The 21752-nt window shown below is 33.7% G+C and overlaps 1 protein-coding gene across 3 annotated transcripts in view; it reads left to right on the forward strand.

Moving 5' to 3' along the window:
* The window catches only part of LOC118183731 (neuronal acetylcholine receptor subunit alpha-2-like), a 938599-nt gene that overhangs the window by 768040 nt on the left and 148807 nt on the right, over window positions 1–21752 (forward strand). For all 3 annotated transcript variants that reach the window (XM_085812610.1, XM_085812611.1, XM_085812612.1), the window contains one exon: window positions 1214–1323. In XM_085812610.1, the coding sequence (XP_085668736.1) occupies window positions 1214–1323 (110 nt within the window). The remainder of the gene's footprint in view (window positions 1–1213; window positions 1324–21752) is intronic.

Below are 21752 nucleotides of genomic sequence, written 5' to 3' on the forward strand. Positions count from 1 at the left end.
CTTCACTTAAACGCACTCCAACTATCATTCCTCTTTGGAACTCTAACAGGTCTGACACTTCAACTTCTCACAGACAGTTCGATGTAAGCATGCAACTCAGGTGACTGCTGTTGAGAGACTGATACCTTCCTCTTCACGCTCACTAGTTGGCAGATTTATGTTGCAGATTGCTTGTGCTTTCGGGCTACTATTCGCTTCAAGACCCGTCTATCCCTATCAGCCAGCTTTGAGTTTGGCCACTGTTGTGCTTTGAAGACGTCGTCTTACCCTCTTTCGTGTACTCTGTCATAAAGGCTGATATCGTATTTCTTGCCCACCCCACAAGGTTTGCTGTTTCCGTAACCGATGCTTCACTTAAACGCGCTCCAACTATCATTCCTCTTTGGAACTCTAACAGGTCTGACATTTCAACTTCTCACAGACAGTTCGATCTAAGCATGCAACGCAGGTGACTGCAGTTGAGAGACTGATACCTTCCTCTTCACGCTCACTAGTTGGCAGACTTATGTTGCAGATTGCTTGTGCTTTCGGGCTACTATTCGCTTCAAGACCCGTCTATCCCTATCAGCCAGCTTTGAGTTTGGCCACTGTTGTGCTTTGAAGACGTCGTCTTACCCTCTTTCGTGTACTCTGTCATAAAGGCTGATATCGTATTTCTTGCCCACCCCACAAGGTTTGCTGTTTCCGTAACCGATGCTTCACTTAAACGCGCTCCAACTATCATTCCTCTTTGGAACTCTAACAGGTCTGACACTTCAACTTCTCACAGACAGTTCGATGTAAGCATGCAACGCAGGTGACTGCTGTTGAGAGACTGATACCTTCCTCTTCACGCTCACTAGTTGGCAGACTTATGTTGCAGGTGGCGCAGCTGTACTGCAGGTGTGAAGTACGTTATACTTTTTCACAGAGGCTCGTATTATTTTGTCCTCCAAGGAAGCATTTCATTTGAAAGTATTCTACAAAGAGAAATAAATGTTGAGATAGCTAAACAACTTCTTTATAAAAACAATTGAACTATTTTATCTCCCTAGGTAACATTGTTAAGTTTGGATCATCAAGCGAGTCCTTGCAAACTTCACTGGGGAGTTTTCCATGCTTTGCAATACATCCGCATAATTTTATTATAACATTTTTTTTAAATAGCTATTATTTAAAGAAATCAGACGTTCAATTTGAGCAACCTTCTTTGATATCTATCTCTTTATTTTAGGAATGGATGGACGACTATTTGAGTTGGAATCCTGAAGAGTATGGGAATTTGACCAAGATAAGAATTCCTTGTGAGAAGATATGGCTGCCAGACATTGTCTTATACAATAAGTATGTATTTTATCTCTTTGACTAATTTTATCTCTTTGACTAGTTTGACTCTTTGACTTTGACGTAATGGGACATTATATGCCTCACTAAAAGTTTAAAAATTACAGCTGGGCTAAAAAGTACGTAGCATCTCCTGAATGTTGAGAATCATTTTCCAATATTTGGAAAATCAAGACGACACCGTACTCGTTGTACACAAATGAACACAGAGAAAAGAACAAATACTGAGTTGCCCGATGTTGGCATTTTGTTATGTTAGGTTTTGCTAAGAATGCTTTACCCCGTACCATATCATGTAAAATCTATTTCATGCATTAAAGTTTTCCGGAATAATAGGTGTCGATCGCTACGTGTGGGATATATGTATCTCACCATTAAATACTTCCTAGGCTTTGGCTTGAAAACCGTTTGTCAGAAAAAATCCCAAATGCTAAATTAACTTTACTTATGAATATTTTGTTCACTTGGATACAAAAAGAGGTAATTTTTTGCTTTTACTTCCTTGTACGAAGTAAAAAGGAAGCATTGTAATCTCGAAAAGTTTCAGGCAGCATATTTCAATGAAAATATCCATTTTGACCACTATCGAATGCAATTTAACGATCTTTTTGCGTGATATCTGTACGTAAGGACAGAATAAAAGACTCTTTTCCTCCAAAAAAAATGATAAAACTGCTTTAAAATTAATTCTGAAGAGAATTTTTCGTGACGTCTGTACGAACGTATCTTGCATAACTCTAAAACGAGTAGCCTCAGAACGTTGAAAATTTGTACATAGGATTGCTATAACACGTAGATGTGCACCTCGTATTTTGGTTGCAATCGGCCGCACCACACGTATATTAATATATTTATATATATATATCCACTCTGTTACCCGACTCAGTGAACTCAGTGATCTCAGTTTCTTTACTCTTATATGTTTGTAAATTGTAATTCTGGAAGCAATATTTGTACAGTTATCAACAATTTAAAAGCTGTTTAAGTGCGGTTAAGTTTTAAGTAACATGGCGGACATATTTGTTTACATTTGAAACAGCAGAATTGTAGATTTGTTGCCAATATACTGAGACTAAGCTTCGCAACACAAAAATAACGCCCTCATTTATTATTGCGAATTAAATCATGCTTAATCCTTTCTGGAAATTTTTCGAGGAAATAAGTGTTTAAGATTTACTTCGTAATTTTTAATACAGATATTTTGATTTTTTATGTATTTTTGCCTTGTCGCGAAGTGAGAACTGAATTAATTGAAGGAGAAATACTAAATCGTCTGTGAAAAACTGTTTCTTTTCTGCTTTGTTTGCTTAATTTCTTTCATACATCGTTTTAGCTTTATTATAGTATTTGAATAGAACATGTGGCAACGATAATTCCTCAAATGGTATAAATTTTGTGCATTCAGAGTGTCGTTACGGTAAACAAATAGAGTGAATTTTAAAGAGTGCATTTATTTTATTGTGGTTTATGCGCTGTCGACGAAGTAGATTTAATTCAATCCAATCAATTTAAATGAAATTCAAGAAAAAAATGCGTATAATTTAATATTCCGTACAAGGAAGTCATGTGGTGTACACATCAGATTTTTTAATTCGTAGTTAAATTATGGAAATCGGTTCTAAATCTATAGGAGTCAGATACTGGGATTCTATACAAATATTAGTCTGTTTTAACAGTCCTACAGTTCTTGTGATGACTGTTCTTGAAATTCGAACTACAGATACCTTTCGACATATTTTAATCTTATAATACGATATAATTTAAGATAAGAATAGGAACTTACGTATTAACGCAACCAGGCCAAAATTCGCATAAATCGCCAAATTTGGCGACCCTACTTACGGCAACCGTACGCGTGTACTATCACAGCAATGGGTTTTCGGTGGAATTTGCCAAAAAAAGAGACTTTTTTGGTTACTATACCTAACAGAAGCGCCGTTACCCTCATGGAAAAAATTTGCGAAAATATCAAGGAAGGAAGCATCATTTATTCGGATTGCTGGAAAGGATACAATACAAGTGAGTTCGAAAATGCTGGATTTCTGCATGGAACTGTTGGTTTAATTGCTATTTTATATTTTAAAACAAAATAATATAAAAAACTGTATTAAAATTATCTGTAATTAATAATTGTACATTTTCTTTCTATTCATACTTTTTTACTCAAACTTACAAATCGCGCCAACCTGGTTGCGATAATACGTAAGTACCTAAGAGGGTTCTAATATCATCCTAAATAATTCAATTTAATACTTGGTACTTTTCCGTTTTGCCGGCGCAAGCGATAAAGTCGCCAATAATGGTACAACCGATGCCAAACGGAATATTCTCGCTGGTAACCTTTTACGCCTCATTTTCAAAACAAGTCGCAGCTTTTTCTTATCAAATTGATTGTTTCTTTCAATGCTGGCATATTATTACATAGAATTTTTATCAGATAGTTCAGTTTTATGTCTAAGGCCATTTTCGGTAATTAAGTCAATTAGGATGCAATCACAGCGCTTACCCGAAGCCGAAAATATAGAAAAGGAAAGTCAAGGGTTAAATTCATCAATTCTAATGAGAATGCATTAGTGAAGTTAAGCACTGGAGTTTTACATAATTTCTGAGTAAGCTATTCGTACGCATTGAAATATTTCTTGCATTTAAACTTGTGTTCCAAATTAAGATTTAACTTGAAATTAATGTAGATAATTACTGAGAGCATTAGATTTTTGTAGAGTAGTTTACGTGTGATGAGATCGCTTGGGGTCACGTGATATGAACCGGCGAATTAGTATGTTGAACCATGAAAGCATAGTAAATTCTTAAATTAATGTCTTTTTACAAATTTATTGTCTTTATTTATTGGATTTTTATAAGTTTTTAAACGATATTAAAATGTTTATGCCTTCAAAAAGAGAATTCTTAGAACTAACATTTTTTAAATATTTTTTATGTGTATACAATGTGTTGTCGCCAATAAAGTCTGCTTGGCGAGATTTGCGCCGGCGAAACGGAAAAGTACCTAATACTTTTCTTAATTTAAGTTTAAAATAAGATTACATTAATTTTATACTGATGCAAATCCAACCTTACTCCTTGAAAATGTGTCTGTTATTAAAATAGTATGCATTACTTTATATTTTTAAGCTAATCACTAAGAACTGCACAGCTTGAAACTTTCAATGAAATTTCTACCAATGACAATTAAACTGCTTTGATGAGTTGTAATTAATAGGCTGCAGAAATTGTCTGCCTGTAATCCCTGAAATCTACCATCCACGAACCATTGCTTCGAGCACAGATCAATCATGTTCATTACTCATTTGTAAGATTACAGGATGACTTATCTGTGTATCGTATTATTTTTATCTATAGAGTTACTAAAAGATGTTTCAATACATTAATGTGATCATTAGACGAACTAGAAACAGATTTGCACAGAATATTATTGATAAGAACAAGAACACTCAGTAGCTTCAAGAGAAGAATTTCGGAGTTTTCGAGAAGAGAATGCTGTGACTTCAGATTTGTACATTATAAAACCTGTTACAGGAAGCCTGGAGAAAGGAAATCTTTAATGTAAACATGGCATAAATGTACGTAAAAAATAGAACTACATTTTTCGCTACTAAAATAAAAATCCACAAAAATACATAGAACCCTATTTGACGGCATATAAGACGCACTTTTTTTCCTAAATTTGGTTTCAAAAAGTTACCTGCGTCTTATACGTGAAGGTAATTGCACTCAATAATTGTTTATTTGGCTTTTACGAAACATGAGAACTAAAAGAAACCACGCTATTGAAACTTTTTTTCCTTGTGTGTGGTCGTTTAAATAAAGGTGCGTCTTATATGCCATTGCGGGTGCTACTTTGGTAGACGGTTGCACAGATTTTTGGCGATTTACATTGGCGCAATGGTTGGCGCGGTTTTTACAGTCGTCAGCCATCTTGAAAAATGCTGTTTTTACGTATTTTACGCATATAGTAAAGTATTCGAAATTAAAAAAAAATAAATATCGTTAAAAATAATGGATTAATTTTTGGTTGAAAACGTTGTTTTTTAAGATGGCTGGCAAATGTAAATAAATACATTTACTAAGACTATAAAATAAAAAATAAAGTAAGGTTAAATTATTACTTTCATATAATAGAATAAAAACACCGCTGTTAAAACGTTGCGCAACATTTAATTGGATTAAAATATTACTTAAATTGAATATCGAATTAAAAACATCATACCAACGTTCAAAAGAATTAAAATATTACTTAAATACTTTAAAATAAGTTTTCTAGGATTTAATTATTTAACATTAAAACATATGCGGTAATAAATATCTCAGGAATTTTTTAAAACATTGTATTAATTTTTTAATAAAAATTGAAGCATACAGTTATGAAGTAAAAGAAAATTATGTACTTACATTTTTTAACCTGTCTTATATTGATAAGTACCACAAAAAAAAAGAAAGTTCCGCTAACGATCTTCATCTGTATGATCCACCTATCTCACACTTCATTGAAGAACCAACTAGACATGTTTTCTCCAAAAATTTAAAATAGATTTCCTCTGACGCTGTTAACAATTTATAAATAAATCTTTGATTAGGAAAGCCAGGTTGGCGAAAATAAATCCTCAAACGGGAATTTTTTATTCCGATACCAATAATTCTTGGTAATTACCAATAACAACATTTATATTCGAAACGGACACATCCATTCGCTTTGAAATCTGAGGAATTCGAAGAGATGAATAATAAAATTTTAAAATGGCACGGTAATGCTCAAATATTCAGTAACCAATCAGGGAGCAGATTACATCACGCATAGAATTAAAATTATTTAAATAATCATTCATAATAAAATCATATTTTAAAAAAATGCAAAATTAAATAGTATTTTAATATTTAACAGCGGTAAATAATGTTTAAAACATTAGATTAAATTTATAGATATTAATAAAATCAATTACTTTTAAAATAATGTGACGTCATTCTTTACATCATTCACAAGATAAAATTACATAAAATATCATAAGCAATACAATTTTTATTTCAAATAAAAATGCAAAATTAAATTCATTTTTATTATCAAAATCGTAAAAAACAACCTTATATTTAGCGTAGGTATAATGAAACACTCAATCGATTTCGAGGGCAGCTAAAGGTCCCTCCTCATCAGGAGAAAGAAATACATAGAAAGAAGAAAATAGGAGAAGGAGTCACAGAAACACGTAGTGCTTATCAGCACTGCACGTGGTTATAACTAGATTTTTAATCAGAGTTGCACTGGCCGCCTACTTTTACTGAGCCAGGCTGTCTGATCAAGCATAAAGAAATATTAGCGAAGTTAAAATAGGGAGCGAGGGGCAAATGCACATTACGCTCAAAATCTGAACTATTCCAGGCTGTCTGATCAAGCATAAAGAAATATTAGCGAAGTTAAAATAGGGAGCGAGGGGCAAATGCACATTACGCTCAAAATCTGAACTATTTTGAAGTTCAGATTCGCTAATATTTCTTTATGCTTGATCAGACAGCCTGGATTTTGAGCGTAATGTGCATTTGCCCCTCGCTCCCTATTTTAACTTCGCTAATATTTCTTTATGCTTGATCAGACAGCCTGGCTCAGTAAAAGTAGGCGGCCAGTGCAACTCTGATTAAAAATCTAGTTATAACCGCGTGCAGTGCTGATAAGCACCACGTGTTTCTGTGATTCCTATTTTTTCTTTCTATGTAATTCTTTCTCCTGATGAGGAGGGACCTTTAGCTGCCCTCGAAATCGATTGAGTGTTTCATTATACCTACGCTAAATATAAGGTTGTTTTTTACGATTTTGATTGTCACATTAGCGTGTTTCTCTTCTCATTGCTAGACCATAAGTCGTATCGCTTGCCAAAAAAAAAATGTCGCCAAAAAACTGACAAAATCCGTGCAACCGTCTACCAAAGTAGCACCAAAAATTTATTATTATCACAACAAATATGATTAAATATCCTCAAATAATCGTGCAGTATCACAATATCTCACAGTAGTTTTCTTCTAACTACTCAAAAGTTCATGAGAACTTAATTCAAAACAGCTAAAGAAAGCTAATCCGCGAATTCGCTACAGTCAACAAAAGCAGTTTTCTAAACAACAACAAACTAAGTAACTCATCGAATTGAGAGGTTTTACTCCTATTATAGGATTTTAAAATCGCGCGAGAAATTTTCTGGAACTTTCTCGAAATCAAGAAGAGATATTTATTAAATGTTACATGCACGCGCTCTTGTATTTTCAATTTTCCGGCTTAGCTTTCTTTTAATATTCGTCACGCGCTGCAATGCGCGGGAAATAAAACCATTTAATTTACAATTCAACTAACGTTAATTATTTAAATGCCAAATTCGTAACAATATTATTATATTTTTTAAATATTAGCATGTACTTTGTGTAATGGTTTAATGTTATATATTGCATTTATTATGTGTTTATTCGTTGCATTTTATGCAGTTTTGTTTAGTTGAATTTATGGCTTCGTATTGTATATATGTTACGGTGAAACACCGAAATCTGGAGAATGTCGACTTTCACCGGTGAATGTCAACATTCACATAGTCGCTTGGTGTATGCCCGAAATATTTTCCATATACTCTTATTTCTGACTTACTCCGGTGAATGTCGACATTCACCATGTACTAATGGTGAATGTTGAACATTTAAGAATATTATATTTCCTGTAAGCACGATTGTAAATTATTTAATTGTTATTAGACAAAATATCTATTGAGAAATGGCAACAGCTAATTTCTGGATGTCGTTCTATTTATAATTTTAAAAATATTCATTTGAGATGATGTACGCTTCAAATGTTTAACGGTACGATGCAGTAAGTACGTTTGTTATGCTATGTACGTTTACGAATACGTTACGTATAGGTTATTAAGATTTATCTTCAAATAAATGTTTGTCTTTTACAACCATTTTACGAGTGATTAATTTAACTACAAAAGGAAGTTAACATCCCTTCTCCGTAATTCATTCGCGAAAAAACGCACTTGAGACTCAGAACAATAACTTAAGAATATAAGAACTTAAAACACACAGTACATTCAAAATGAGAAAGGAAAATAATAGAAGTTATAAACTTACCAAATTATGTGATTCAAATCTTATTTAATGCAACAACTTAAACTATTATGACACTTTGAATTGCACAAGAGGCCCTTGCTTTTACAACTGCATTTATTTGTGGAACACTTCCTTTTGCAATGACAGCGTGTACATATACTCCTCTCTTTTCGACCTACACCAGAGTATATCTGTGATTGTCGACATACACCGGTGAGGGTCCGAATGTACAAGAATGTAAAGAAATATTCGATCTTTCACCGACGTATTTGGTGAATGTTGACATTCTCCGGTGAAAGTCGACATTCTCCAATTTCGGTCTTTCACGGTAACATATATACAGGGTGTATCAGTGCAGCGATGACAAACTTTCAGGGGAGATAGACCACGCCTAGACGATGGGAAATCACATAGGAATGCATTGTCGGAAACGCTTTCCTGACCCGGTAGTGACGAAACAAAAGGCAAAACAGGAAAGACACAAACAGTGAGACAAAACATGTTTTGGTGCTACTTTGGTAGACGGTTGCACGGATTTTGGCGATTTTTTGGCGATTTTCCTTTGGCGAGTAATACAACTTATGGTAAACCCAATACTGGATAAGTTATTTATGGTAACCGTTCTCATTTTATTTAAAAAATAATGCGTTTTATTGTGCATAAATTCCGTGTTTAAAATATTATTTATGGCTTTTAAATATTAAAAATCAATTTAATTTTGCATTTTTATTTGAAATAAAAATTTTATTGTTTATCATATTTTATGAAATTAAATGTTGTGGATGATGTAATCAATGACGTTACCTTACTTTAAAAGTAATTCGTTTTAATATGTATAAATTTAATCTAATGTTTTAAACATTATTTATGGCTGTTAAATATTAAAATACAATTTAATTTTGCATTTTTTTAAAAAATGATTTTATTATGTATGAATTTTTAAATAATTTTAGTTCTAGCCGTGATGTAATAAGCTCTCTGATTGGTTATAGAATATTTGTGCATTAACGAGCTGTAATCAGCTCCCTGATTGGTTACTGACAATTTGTGCATTTCCGTGCCGTTTTAAAATTTAGCTTATATCTTCGAATTCCTTCAAAGATGTCTTCAAAGATGTTATCTAAATTATGATTCTGATTTTTTTTTGTGGTGCTTATCAATAAACAACAGGTTAAACACTCAAAAAAAATGTATATATTTTTTATTTTATTATTGTATACTTCAATTTTTGTTAAAAAAATTAATACACTATTTTCAGAAATTGCTGAGATAGTTATTGTCCATATGTTTTAATGTTAATTATATTCTATATAACGTATTTTAAAGTATTTGAATTTAATAATATTCTAATTCTTTTAAATGTTTGTATGATGGTTTTTAATTCGATATTCAATTACAGTAATATTTTAATCTAATTAAACGTTGGCCCAATGTTTTTATAGAGGTGTTTTTATTCTCTTCTTTGCTATATGAAAGTAATAATAACCCTACTTTAGTACTTTATACTCATAGTAAATGTATTTATTTATACTTGCCTGCCATCCTAAAAAACGACATTTTCAACAAAAAATTAATCCATTACTTTTAACGATATTTATTTGTTACGATTAAAATTAATCCATTACTTTTAACGATATTTATTTGTTACGATTAAAATTAATCCATTACTTTTAACGATATTTATTTGTTACGATTAAAATTAATCTATTACTTTTAACGATATTTTTTTAAGTTTCGAATACTTTACTAAGCGTAAAAACAGCGTTTTTCAAGATGGCTGACGTTTCTAAAAATTGCGCCAACAATTGCGCCAACGTGAATCGCCAAAAATCCGTGCAACCGTCTACCAACCCGGATCGTGATATCGAGCATATTCGTTGATGATGATCGTTGTCTCTTTATATTGTTTTTTCTTCGTTTTTGTTGTACTTCGAATAATAAACATGTTTTCTCACCTCGTTCGTGTCCTTTCTTTCTTGACTTGTGTTGTCACTATCGCGCCAGGAAAGAGTTTCAAACCTTGCATTGCTATGTGATTTCCCATCGTCTAGGTGTACTCTATCTCTGATGAAAGTTTGTCATCGCTGTACTGATACACCCTGTATATATATGTGTGTGTGTGTTTATTTTCGTGTATAGAAACGTAGATAAATTTAATATTTAAATATTGATTTGAATCGCTCAGTATTTAAATTGAAAAAAAAGCTTGATTAGAAGGTGAAGTAAAGATAAAACACCTCCTAACTGTCTTTGGCGACATTTGGCGAGTATTTAAAATGGAGAAAACAGATTAAATAAAGACAAAAAACCCTTGTAATGGACTCTGACGACATTTTACAATCTCTCTATAACTCAGCGATTTATTTAAGATTTTCCAGGGAAATGCATTTTTAAAACTCTTTGCTCGATTTTTTTTGAAAGTTTCAGAAGGAGGGTAATCTTATATATATGACTGAACTGTGGACCTATTTAATTTAGATTATTAATTGAATCTTGATAAGATTGACTTATGTTGTTCTTATGTTGCGGTTTAGGTTTTTATGCCTTTAGTAAATCTGTATGCAATATTTTTTAAATTATCAACAATTTTAAAGTTGTTTAAGTGCCGCTAAGCCTAATAATTTTTTTGATGGCGGAAATTGCTTGTTTACAATTGAAACAGCAGTGTAATGGATTTGTTGCCAATCTAGAGAAATATAGCTTCACAACAACAAAGATAACGACTTCATTTATTATTGCGAATTAAATCATGCTTAATCCTTTCTGGAATTTTTTCGAGGAAATAAGTGCTTAAGATATACTTCGTAATTTTTAATACAGATATTTTGAGTTTTTATGTATTTGTGCCTTGTCGCGAAGTGAGAAGTGAATTAATTGAATGAGAAATACTCAATCGTCTGTGAAAAACTGTTTCTTTTTTCTGTTTGCTGTTTTTGAAAAACTGTTTGCTTAATTTCTTTTATACATTGTTCTAGCTTTATTATAGTATTTGAATAGGACATGTGGCAACGATTAGATAATTCTTTAAGTGATATAAATTTTTGCATTCTGAGTTATAATATGAATGTTAAGTGAACCTACTCCAGAGTGTCGCTATAAAACAGAGTGAATTTTAATCAATGCATTTATTCTATTGTGATTTATGCGCTGTTGGCGAAGTAGATTTAATTCAATCCAATAAGTTTAAGCGATATGAAAGAAAAAATGCGTATAATTTAATATTCCGTGCAAGGAAGTCATGTCGTGTACACATCAGATTTTTTTATTATTATATCTTGGTAAATTATGCATTTTTTTCCCGCTTTGAAAGTGAATGAATTACGTGGTTCTTATGTTTCGATTAAGGTTTTAATGCCTTTACTTAATATACATGGAATAGTTATAGAATTATCAACAATTTAAAAGTGGCTTTAAGCTTAAAGGGGCCGCTACGGTACTTTTCCTTTTCGCCGGCGCGAATCTCGCCAAACAGACTTTATTGGCGGCAGCACGTAGTATAGACAAAAAATTTTAACAAATATTAGTTCTAAATTTTTTTTCTTTTGAAGGCATAAACATTTTAATATCGTTTAAAATTTTGTAAAAAAACAATAAATTTGTAAAAAGACATTAAAAATTGACTATGCTTTTTATGGTACAACATCTTGATTCGCCGGCTCATATCACGTGACACCAATCTCACGTACACTTATCAGGTTCAATGTTTCTTCTAACCTTCTTCGGAAACATACAATGACCTGACTAGAACAGAGAGCTTACTAAAGCTATGTTCACTAATTGTAGTAAGTAGACAGGATACAGACGAAGGGTATACAAAACCCTTTATTTTTTTCTTTATATACAATGACTTCCGTACTTCGGAATACAATGACCCTCCACTCGGGGTCTAACTTAAAAGATATCAAAATAAAACTAAACTCTAATTTAACTTTAGAATAAGATTGGCCTTATAATAACAGAAAGCGTATGTAGCACAGAGACTGTGAACACTACAATACGTTTAATTTATCAAGAGGATTAAAACCTCTGGCCTGGAAGGCAAAGTAGCAACTGCGTAACTTCTAAGGTAAGCGGCCTGCTTCGAACTCACGGCTTCCTCTCTTTTGCTTGGCAAAAAGGCCACACTTAAATACTTGGCGTTCGCCAGACAACTTTGCATAAACTCCTTCACGCTTATAATTCTGGCCGGAAGTAGAAAATGAGAAGTGATAGTAAAGATTTAAAATAAAATAAACGTTAGTAAAACTTAAGATCCTTACACACTAAGCTACAAAAATACAATTCTCTCAGTAATTATCTACATTAATTTCAAGTTAAATCTTAATATGGAATATAAGTTCAAATGCAAGAATTATTTCAATTCGTACGAATAGCTTACTCAGAAATTACGTGAAACCGCAGTGCTTTACGTAGCTAGTGAATTCTCATTGTAATTGATGAATTTAGCCCTAGACTTTGCCTCTTTTATACTTTCGCCTTCGGGTGAGCGGTGTGATCGCATCCTAATTGACATAATTACCGCGAACGACCTTACAGCGTAAAATTGAACGTATCTAGTAAAAATTCTATGTAATCCAGTATTGAAAGAAACAATCAATCTGATAAGAAATGGTTGCGGCTTGTTTTGAAAATAGAGGCGTAAAAGGTTACCAGACAGTATATTGTTTGGCATCGGTTGTACCATTTTTGGCGACTTTATCGCCTGTGGCGACAAAATGGAAAAGTACCGTCGCTACTTATTTAAATTTGAAACTCTTAGTAGAATAGTGAATTGAGTTAATTAGTGCACCAATTTAAATGTCTTTTTGCCCAGTGTGACAGAAAGTTAACTTTTAGTTTTGCACACCGAAAATCTTGTCTTCGTGCCGACTGGCCGAATTGCTTGTTTTTGTGTAGAAACTCTAATTTTAATCGCAAATATTTTTTTCACTATTTTTAACTGCATTTGATGTTTTAAGTTTTTCTTTACTTTACCATTTTTAATGAAGGTGTTTTGTGGTTTTATGCATTTTTATTTTGCCGCGAAGTGAGAACTGAATCGATAGAATTAGAAAAATATGTCTAATGAAATTCGAGGAAATACGTTCAAATGAAGTGCAAGAAAAAATTGGGGTCGTTTAATAGCCCGTACAAAGAAGTCACGTGGTGTACACATCAGATATTTTTGTTGTGCATACCTTCTGTGACATTTGCACTTGCGATTTTTTCTGAAATTCCTTTTTACATAAACACACTTTTTGTCCCATTTATACATTTTACATGTAATAATCCATCACGAGGGCGAAAGAGGAAGTTACCATGACTTGCATATTCAATATGGATTCATATCCACCAATAGAAGCGACAGACTTATGTATGTGTTACGGTGAAACACCGAAATCTGGAGAATGTCGACTTTCACCGGTGAACGTCAACATTCACATAGTCGCTTGGTGAATGTCCGAAATATTTTCCAAATACTCTTATTTCTGACTTACACCGGTCAATGTCGACATTCACCATGTATTAATGGTGAATGTTAAACATATAAGAATATTATATTTTCTTCTCCGTCATTCAGTCGCGAAAAAACGAACTTGAGACTTAAAATAAGAACTTAAGAACATAAGAACTTAAAACACACAGTACAATCAATATGAGAAAGGAAAATAACAGAAGTTAAAAACTTACTTAATTATACAGAACGTTCGTTCTAAATGAGAAAATAAACTAATAGTAATAAAAAGCTTGCTAATTTATGTGATTCAAATCTTATTTATTGCAACAACTTAAACTATTATGACACATTTATGACCTTTCTTTTCGACCTACACCAGAGCATATCTGTGATTGTCGAAATACACCGGTGAGGGTCCGAATGTACAAGATGTAATGCAATATTCAATCTTTCACCGACGTATTTGGTGAATGTTGACATTCTCCGGTGAAAGTCGACGTTCTCCAATTTCGATCTTTCACGGTAACATATGCACTTGTATTAAATTTGTAATGATTAATTATTCTATGAATCCAATAGAGTCTAGAAGTAATACCTCATCTTATAAGAGAATTAAAGCGAGAGAGCCCAAAAATAAATGCCCAAAAGACAGGCCAAAAGTGTGGGGTGCTGCATGAAAAGATTTTGAGACCATTTTTCTTTTATCAACACATAATAATAGCTTGAGTTTACCTCGATGCCACAGCTATTATATTTGCCCAACAGCTAGAGGATCGTCAACGGAAGGTCAGGTAGGAAATCACAGGAATACAAGCATTGAGATAAGAAAGTACTAGATTCGTTGTAACACTTCCAGTTATTCTTAGCTCTATATAATAAATGTGCACTTGAATTCTCTTAATCCTAAGGTGTCAGTAAACGCCTCATATTCAAGGTTAATTGTATTTTGGGTCACTTTCTCGATATAAAAAGCGATAACATGACACGAACATTATCAGTGCGTGATAACTTCCACGAATGTGAAATGTTGACGATTAAATAAACTTATAAAATGAAAGCTCAACGAAATTTTCTACTGAAATGGTAGCAGCGTTTATACGCCATACATATTGTTACGAAATGTACCGGCACGGTGAGATGGCTTCCCCGCAAAGCTGTTTTAGGGTTACCATAAAATAACAAGGGGAGACAGGGTTGCCACAGAAATTAGCGAGAAATCGCCCGTTTGGCGATATTTGCGACAAAATTGGCAATATAGCATGGACGGATGGAGAACCTTCTGGAACGAATTCTTACCGGTTTAGCCAGAATGTTCTCGAAGACAAGCCGAAAGCTATATAAACCCTGCTGGTCCGCAGTCAGTCAGTGTGTGTGCCTCGTCTAGCGAGCTGATAGTCATTGAGCGAGTGTCTCGAAATCTAGCGCTGAGTTGGTCGTCGAGTACATCGAGAGAGCCTTTTAGTGCATCGCGAATTAGTGCATCGTCGAGTTTTGTCTTAGACTGTGCTGAGTCGAGAGCTATACTCTTGTGTGTCGTCGAGTGCATCACGTGGAGAGTCTCGAGAGTACGTGGAGTTCCGAGAACGACCAAACAGAATCGGAAGCTGTACTTTGCTGCTTTGCGGTGAAGCTGTCTCCACCGTTATTGCCTGACAGTGTGAAGTCTGTGTCGCTGAACGTGTCAGCGTGTTTATAACAGTTCGACGACTGTAAAAGTGATTTTGGAGCTATCTGATTAATATTGGTAAATAAAATGTGTTTCGATACTTCCTCAAGTATCGTCGTTATTCACTCCAAATCTACGAACCCTGTACGAACGTGAAGGAAGAAAATAACGTAACAACTGGTGTCAGAAGAAAGAAAAACGAAACAATATATAACTGCAAAACAAATGTAAAATACAACGTAAACAACAGCATGCGCTCATATCCCAAGTTTCAAAGATTCAGCGTCACGAAAGCAGCAGGAGCTAATTGGTCCATTTTTTGAAACCCCTCCCTCTGTGGCGATACTGATGTGCACTTGTGAATTATGCAATTCGGCATTATTTTTGTGTGTGCCTACAAGCGCACTTCTTGTTGCAAATCATTTTTGGGAATACCGTTCACTTATAATCTTTAAATAATATTTTGTTTTAATCCTAATTCTTTTCAAATCGTTGTTAGTATTTTAACAAAAAGGTTTGAAACCATTATAAAATTTTTGAAGTCAGAGCAGAACAAAGCGAAGAAGTTTATTATTATTTTAAAAATGACTTTTAAATCATTATATTTACCCTTCGATCGTTACGGTTTTAGCCTTGAAATTTGAAAGTTCCCCAAAATATCATAAACAAATATTATTTTCATGATTATAGTTACAAAATGACCTCTCAGTTTGTACCTTTACTCGTTTTCTTTCAACATACGTGATGTATTTCTAAAGTTTGCCGCCTGGCCGGGACAGTGGTTAATGATTCCACTAAATGTTTGTAAATGTATAGTGTCTATGCGGCATGGGGGCACTTTATGGCGGGGGAGCCGAGAGCTCTCTCGAGAAGTTGTTGTTAGGAGAACAGGACTAGAGGACTTTCGGCTCACAGCATGTTTAGGGTGCCTCCATGCGCACGGGCACTATACATTTACCTACAAACATCCATGCCTTCTCCGGGATTCGAACACTAGGCCTTCGGCACGGCAGTCGGCGACGGTAATCGATGTACCGGTTGGGCGGCGGGTTTAAAACGTCGTGCAACAAAAAGAAAATTCTTAGCATTTGTTGGACAAAGAAATATTTATTTCCTTAAATGGACAGAGGGAAAAATAAAATTGCGTTTTGTTTCTTTTTATTTACGGGAATGGTATTTTGAAAGAAAAACGCCATGAAATCGAAACACAAATTTCGAATTGCTAATGAACATCTGGTTTATTTTTTATAAATAGAATTGGTTATTCATAATAGAATTATCGATTTTACATCCCAAATTCCGACATGTGGGCTCATGAAAAAACCACAAACAAAACTGCTTTTTGATCAGAAATTAATGCATGCTGCCGTTTCAGTTAACTTGAATTACCATAAATGAGGATTTCATATGCCATTCGTGTGCATTATTAATTACATACAATTATAAGTTTCTGTCATAGAAAATAAGGCTTGTCATTCTGTTAATATATTCATAAATGTTTTTGTCTTCATTCCTGAAAAATTACGGACGTGGATTAATAGGATTGTTGTTCAATGTTTGTGAAAGATAATCATACCTGACGTGGAATTTGCTGAGCATAATTCCATTTATTTTATTTTGAGATAAAAAAAAAACAGCATTCGTCTTGAAAACACAGTTAGCAATAAATTAACAAAAGCATTTCTCGAATAATTCCCATATGAGTTTTCCATAATCATTCTTTTTAATTACTTTCTTTTTGTTATCTCCAGAAGCAGTTAAAAAGATAAAACTATTTCTTATTTTATCTAAGAATCTACTAAAAACTGCGATTTTAACTGTTTATTTTTCAAATTATTTTCTTCCAAAAAAAAAAAAAAAGCATTTCTTAAAAATCTTTGTAAACATCTCTGAAACACACTGCGAAATTTTTATTTAAACGAATTATTCAAATGAAGCGTGAAGCATTTCGCTGTAGGAAATTTTAATCGTTATAAATCATGACATTTACAAAATGCTCAGCTTTACAAGATGGCACTGAATCTTTGTAAACAGGAACATTAGAAACGTCAATAACATGGTGTTTGTTGCTAATGTTCACTTGTCTGACTTATAGTCAGACAAGTGAATATATATATGCCCACGAAATTCCTCTTGGCAAGGAGCACAAGTTTACTCCTTTGTTGGCAACAGAGCACCTTACAGGGCGATTTAGCTCAGTTTCGCCCCCAATTTTGACGGAGAACACCTCGGGAGGACGGGTCCGAGGGTCTCTCACTTTTCTTTCCTTACCATCAACCTCTCGTGAGGACTTTCGGCTCGCCGAAAATTTAGAGTGCCTTCATGCCGTATCGGCACTTTACATTTACGAATATCTATGCCTTCTTCGGGATTCGAACCCTGGACCTTCGCGGTAGTCAGCGACTCTAAACACTATACCGGTTGAGCGGCGTCTGTAATATAATCACCGTATATTACGTTTAATTTTATATCAAAAATTGTTTCATTGTTTGTTTCATATTTTGTAATTGTTTTGCGAATTTTTATTTAAAATACTGAACAATTTGAAATTAAGCAGTGGCAACACTATTTCGAATAAAACATTTTTATCTCTAGCGCGGAACTGTCTATCGGAAATTCTAAGAATATGCTGTTTTTAATTATTTTTAGCCCAAAGGGCCGTCAACGCAACTACTCTCGAAACGTGCAAATGAAAAAATGCTCCTTTGGGCGTAAGGCAAAATCTGAAAGCATTAATATATCGTGTCAATTCATACTAACCTGAAGCAAAAACCTTGCCAACAACAGTTTATTTATTTAAAATACTGACATTAATGAAACATTTTCGACATGTAATGACGTCACATGCAATGGCGTGCTCACTTCATCGTCAGACTATGTCCTTAGTAGTATAATACTGACAATTTGTTTAAAGTTCGACAATGTTATTTTTATTTCATATTTTGAAAAACTTACAAATTTTTTTATTAACAAAGTCTACGATTTTGAAATCGAGCAGTGGCAACACGTTTCGAAATAAAACGGATTTTTATCTCGAGCGCGTAAAGACGGTTGCCACTCGGAAAAATAAATGCAAAAATTAACTTTTTCAGAGTTTTTACTTCCTTGTACGAAGTAAAAAGGAAATATTGTAATCCCTAAAAGCTTCAGGCAGCATATTTCAACGAAAATATTCACTTTGACTGCTTTCGAATGCGATTTAACGATGTTTTTGCGTGATATCTGTACGTAAGGACAGAATAAAAGACTCTTTTCCTCCAAAAAAACTAAAAAACTGCTTTAAAATGAATTCTGAAGAGAATTATTCGTGGCGTCTGTACCAACGTATGTACGTACGTGCATACGAATGTACGTACGTATCTCGCATAACTCAAAAACGACCAACCTCAGAACGTTGAAATTTTGTATATAAGACTACGATAATATGTAGATGTGCACCTCGTATTTTGGTTTCAATCGGCCGTGCCAAACGTATATAAATATATTTATAAATATATCCACTCTGTTACCCGGCTCAGTGATCTCAGGTTCTTTACTCTTATATGTTTGTAAATTGTGCATTTTTCGCTTTAAAACTGATTGAATTATGTTGTTTTTATCTTCCGGTTAAGGGTTTTATGCCTTTAGTAAATCTGTATGCAATATTTTTAGAATTATCAACAATTTTAAAATTGTTTAAGTGCCGCTAAGCCTAATTTGATGTCGGCCATTGATGTTTAACATTTGAAACAGGAGACTAGTGGATTTGTTGCCAATCTAGAGAAACTTAGCTTCGCAACAACAAAGATAACGCATTAATTTAGTATTGCCAATTAAATCATGCTTAATCCTTTCTTGAATTTTTTCGAGGAAATAAAGCGTTTAATATTTACTTCGTAATTTTTAATAGAGATATTTTGAGTTTTTATGTATTTTTGTCTTGTCGCGAAGCGAGAACTGAATTAATTGAATGAGAAATACTCAATCGTCTGTGAAAAACTGTTTCTTTTTTGTTTTGTTTGCTTAATTTCTTTTATACATCGTTCTAGCTTTAATATAGTATTTGATTAGAACATGTGGCCACGATTAGATAATTCTTTAAATGATATAAATTTTGTGCATTCTGAGTTATACTATGAACGAATATAATACTGTTAAGTAAACTTAGCGCCAGAGTGTCGCTATGGTAAACAAAGTGAATTTTAAAGAATGCATTTATTCCATTGTGGTTTATGCGCTGTCGGCGAAGTAGGTTTAATTCAATCTAATAAGTTTAAATAAAATGCAAAAAAAAAAAAAAAATGCGTGTAATTTAATATTCCGTACAAGGAAGTCATGTGATGTACACATCAGACTTTTTTTAATTAATATCTCGGCTGATTAAAGTCGTTCGAAGATTATAATGAACTGAAATGGCTTCCCATGAATTTTTCGAATCGGGAATAATATATTTAACGTTTGGCTATGCTATATTAATTTCATATTTTCTAAAACTTCGAAATTTTTTATTAAGAAACTGTATGATTTGAAAGTGGCAACACCTTTCGAAATAAAGCAGATCCAGCGTGCGATACTGTTGCCACTCGGAAAAATGAGGACGAAAATTAGCGTTTTTCTGAGTTTTTAATTAATATTTCGGCTAATTAAAGTCGTACGAAGATGAGAATGGTCAAAATGGCTTCCCAAGAATTTTTAGAATCCGGGGATGCCTCTCTCTAAGCTGAACTCCTCGCCGTCCGTAGGATATAATGCCACAGACAGACAGACGCTTACAGATCTGAATATGGGTTGGCAACTAAGTAATTGCGGATTTCACTCATAAATGGCTTCAGTTGAATTTTTAGGGTTGCAGACGTAGTACAAATGTAAAACGCATTTTTTTATTTGATAGTTGGCAATTCGGCTGTCAATCAGTAAAAAACGTTTTTTGATCGGTTGCGTAGTTTTCGTTTGGCGTTCGTTGAAAAATGGAAAATCAAAAGGAACATTTTCGTCATACTTTGCTTTTTTATTTTCGCAAAGGAAAAAACGCATCGCAAGCTCATAAAACGTTATGTGCTGTTTATGGTGACGAAGCCTAGAACGGCAGTGTCAAAATTGGTTTGCCAAATTTCGTTCTGGTTATTTTTCACTCAAAGATGAAAAACCCTCTCGTCCAGTTGAAATTTTTGACCACCTAATCAAAGCAATAATCGATTCGGATCGTCACAGTACAACACGTGAGATTGCAGAGAAGCTTCATGTATCACATACATGCATTGAAAATCACTTAAAACAACTTGGCTATGTTCAAAACCTCGATGCATGGGTTCCTCACGAACTGAAAGAAACGCATTTAACGCAACGCATTAACAGCTGCGATTTGCTAAAGAAACGTAATGAAAATGATCCATTTTTAAAAACGCCTGATAACTGGCGATGAAAAATGGGTTGTTTACAACAATATCAAGCGGAAAAGATCGTGGAGCAGGCCAAGTGAACCAACTCAAACAACATCAAAAGCTGATATTCATCAAAAGAAGGTTTTGTTATCAGTTTGGTGGAATTACAAAGGAATTGTCTACTTTGAAGTCTTACCACCCAACCGAACGATCAAATCTGATGTCTACATTGAACAACTAACGGAATTAAACAATGCAGTTGAAGAAAAGCGGCCCGAATTGACAAATCGAAAAGGTGGTGCATTCCATCATGACAATGCAAGGCCACACACGTCTTTGGTCACTCGCCAAAAATTATTGGAGCTTGGCTGGGATGTTTTGCCACATCCACCATATAGTCCTGACCTTGCACCATCTGATTACTTTTTGTTTCGATCTTTACAAAACTCCTTGAATGGTAAAAATTTCAATAATGAATTTATGAACGTGGGATTATGATGCTGCCTGAAAGATGGCAAAACGTCATGGATCAGAATGGGCAATACATTACAGAATAAAGTTATTTAGTTCCATGAAAAAATTGTCTTTTATTTTCTAAAAAAAATCCGCAATTACTTTGTTGCCAACCCAAACTCATTCTATTACTTTCTTTCTTCGCAGATCTATATGAAACAGATTTCCTTAAGTCATCGCCATTAACAAATTTTCAGTATTTACTATTTGAATTTTGAGTGGAATATTCTGGAAAAGGAAAAAGGGCATCCTTTTCTGAATTTCTTCAGCAAGGAAGATTAAAATATAGTTTCTGAAGAGCAGCAAAACGCTTTTGTGTAGCCAAAGCTACTTGCAAAAATTTTAAGCCATATAC

This window comes from Stegodyphus dumicola, chromosome 3, assembly GCF_044657685.1.
Source record: "Stegodyphus dumicola isolate Sdum_Otavi_A_Nest chromosome 3, ASM4465768v1".
NCBI lineage: Eukaryota > Metazoa > Arthropoda > Arachnida > Araneae > Eresidae > Stegodyphus > Stegodyphus dumicola.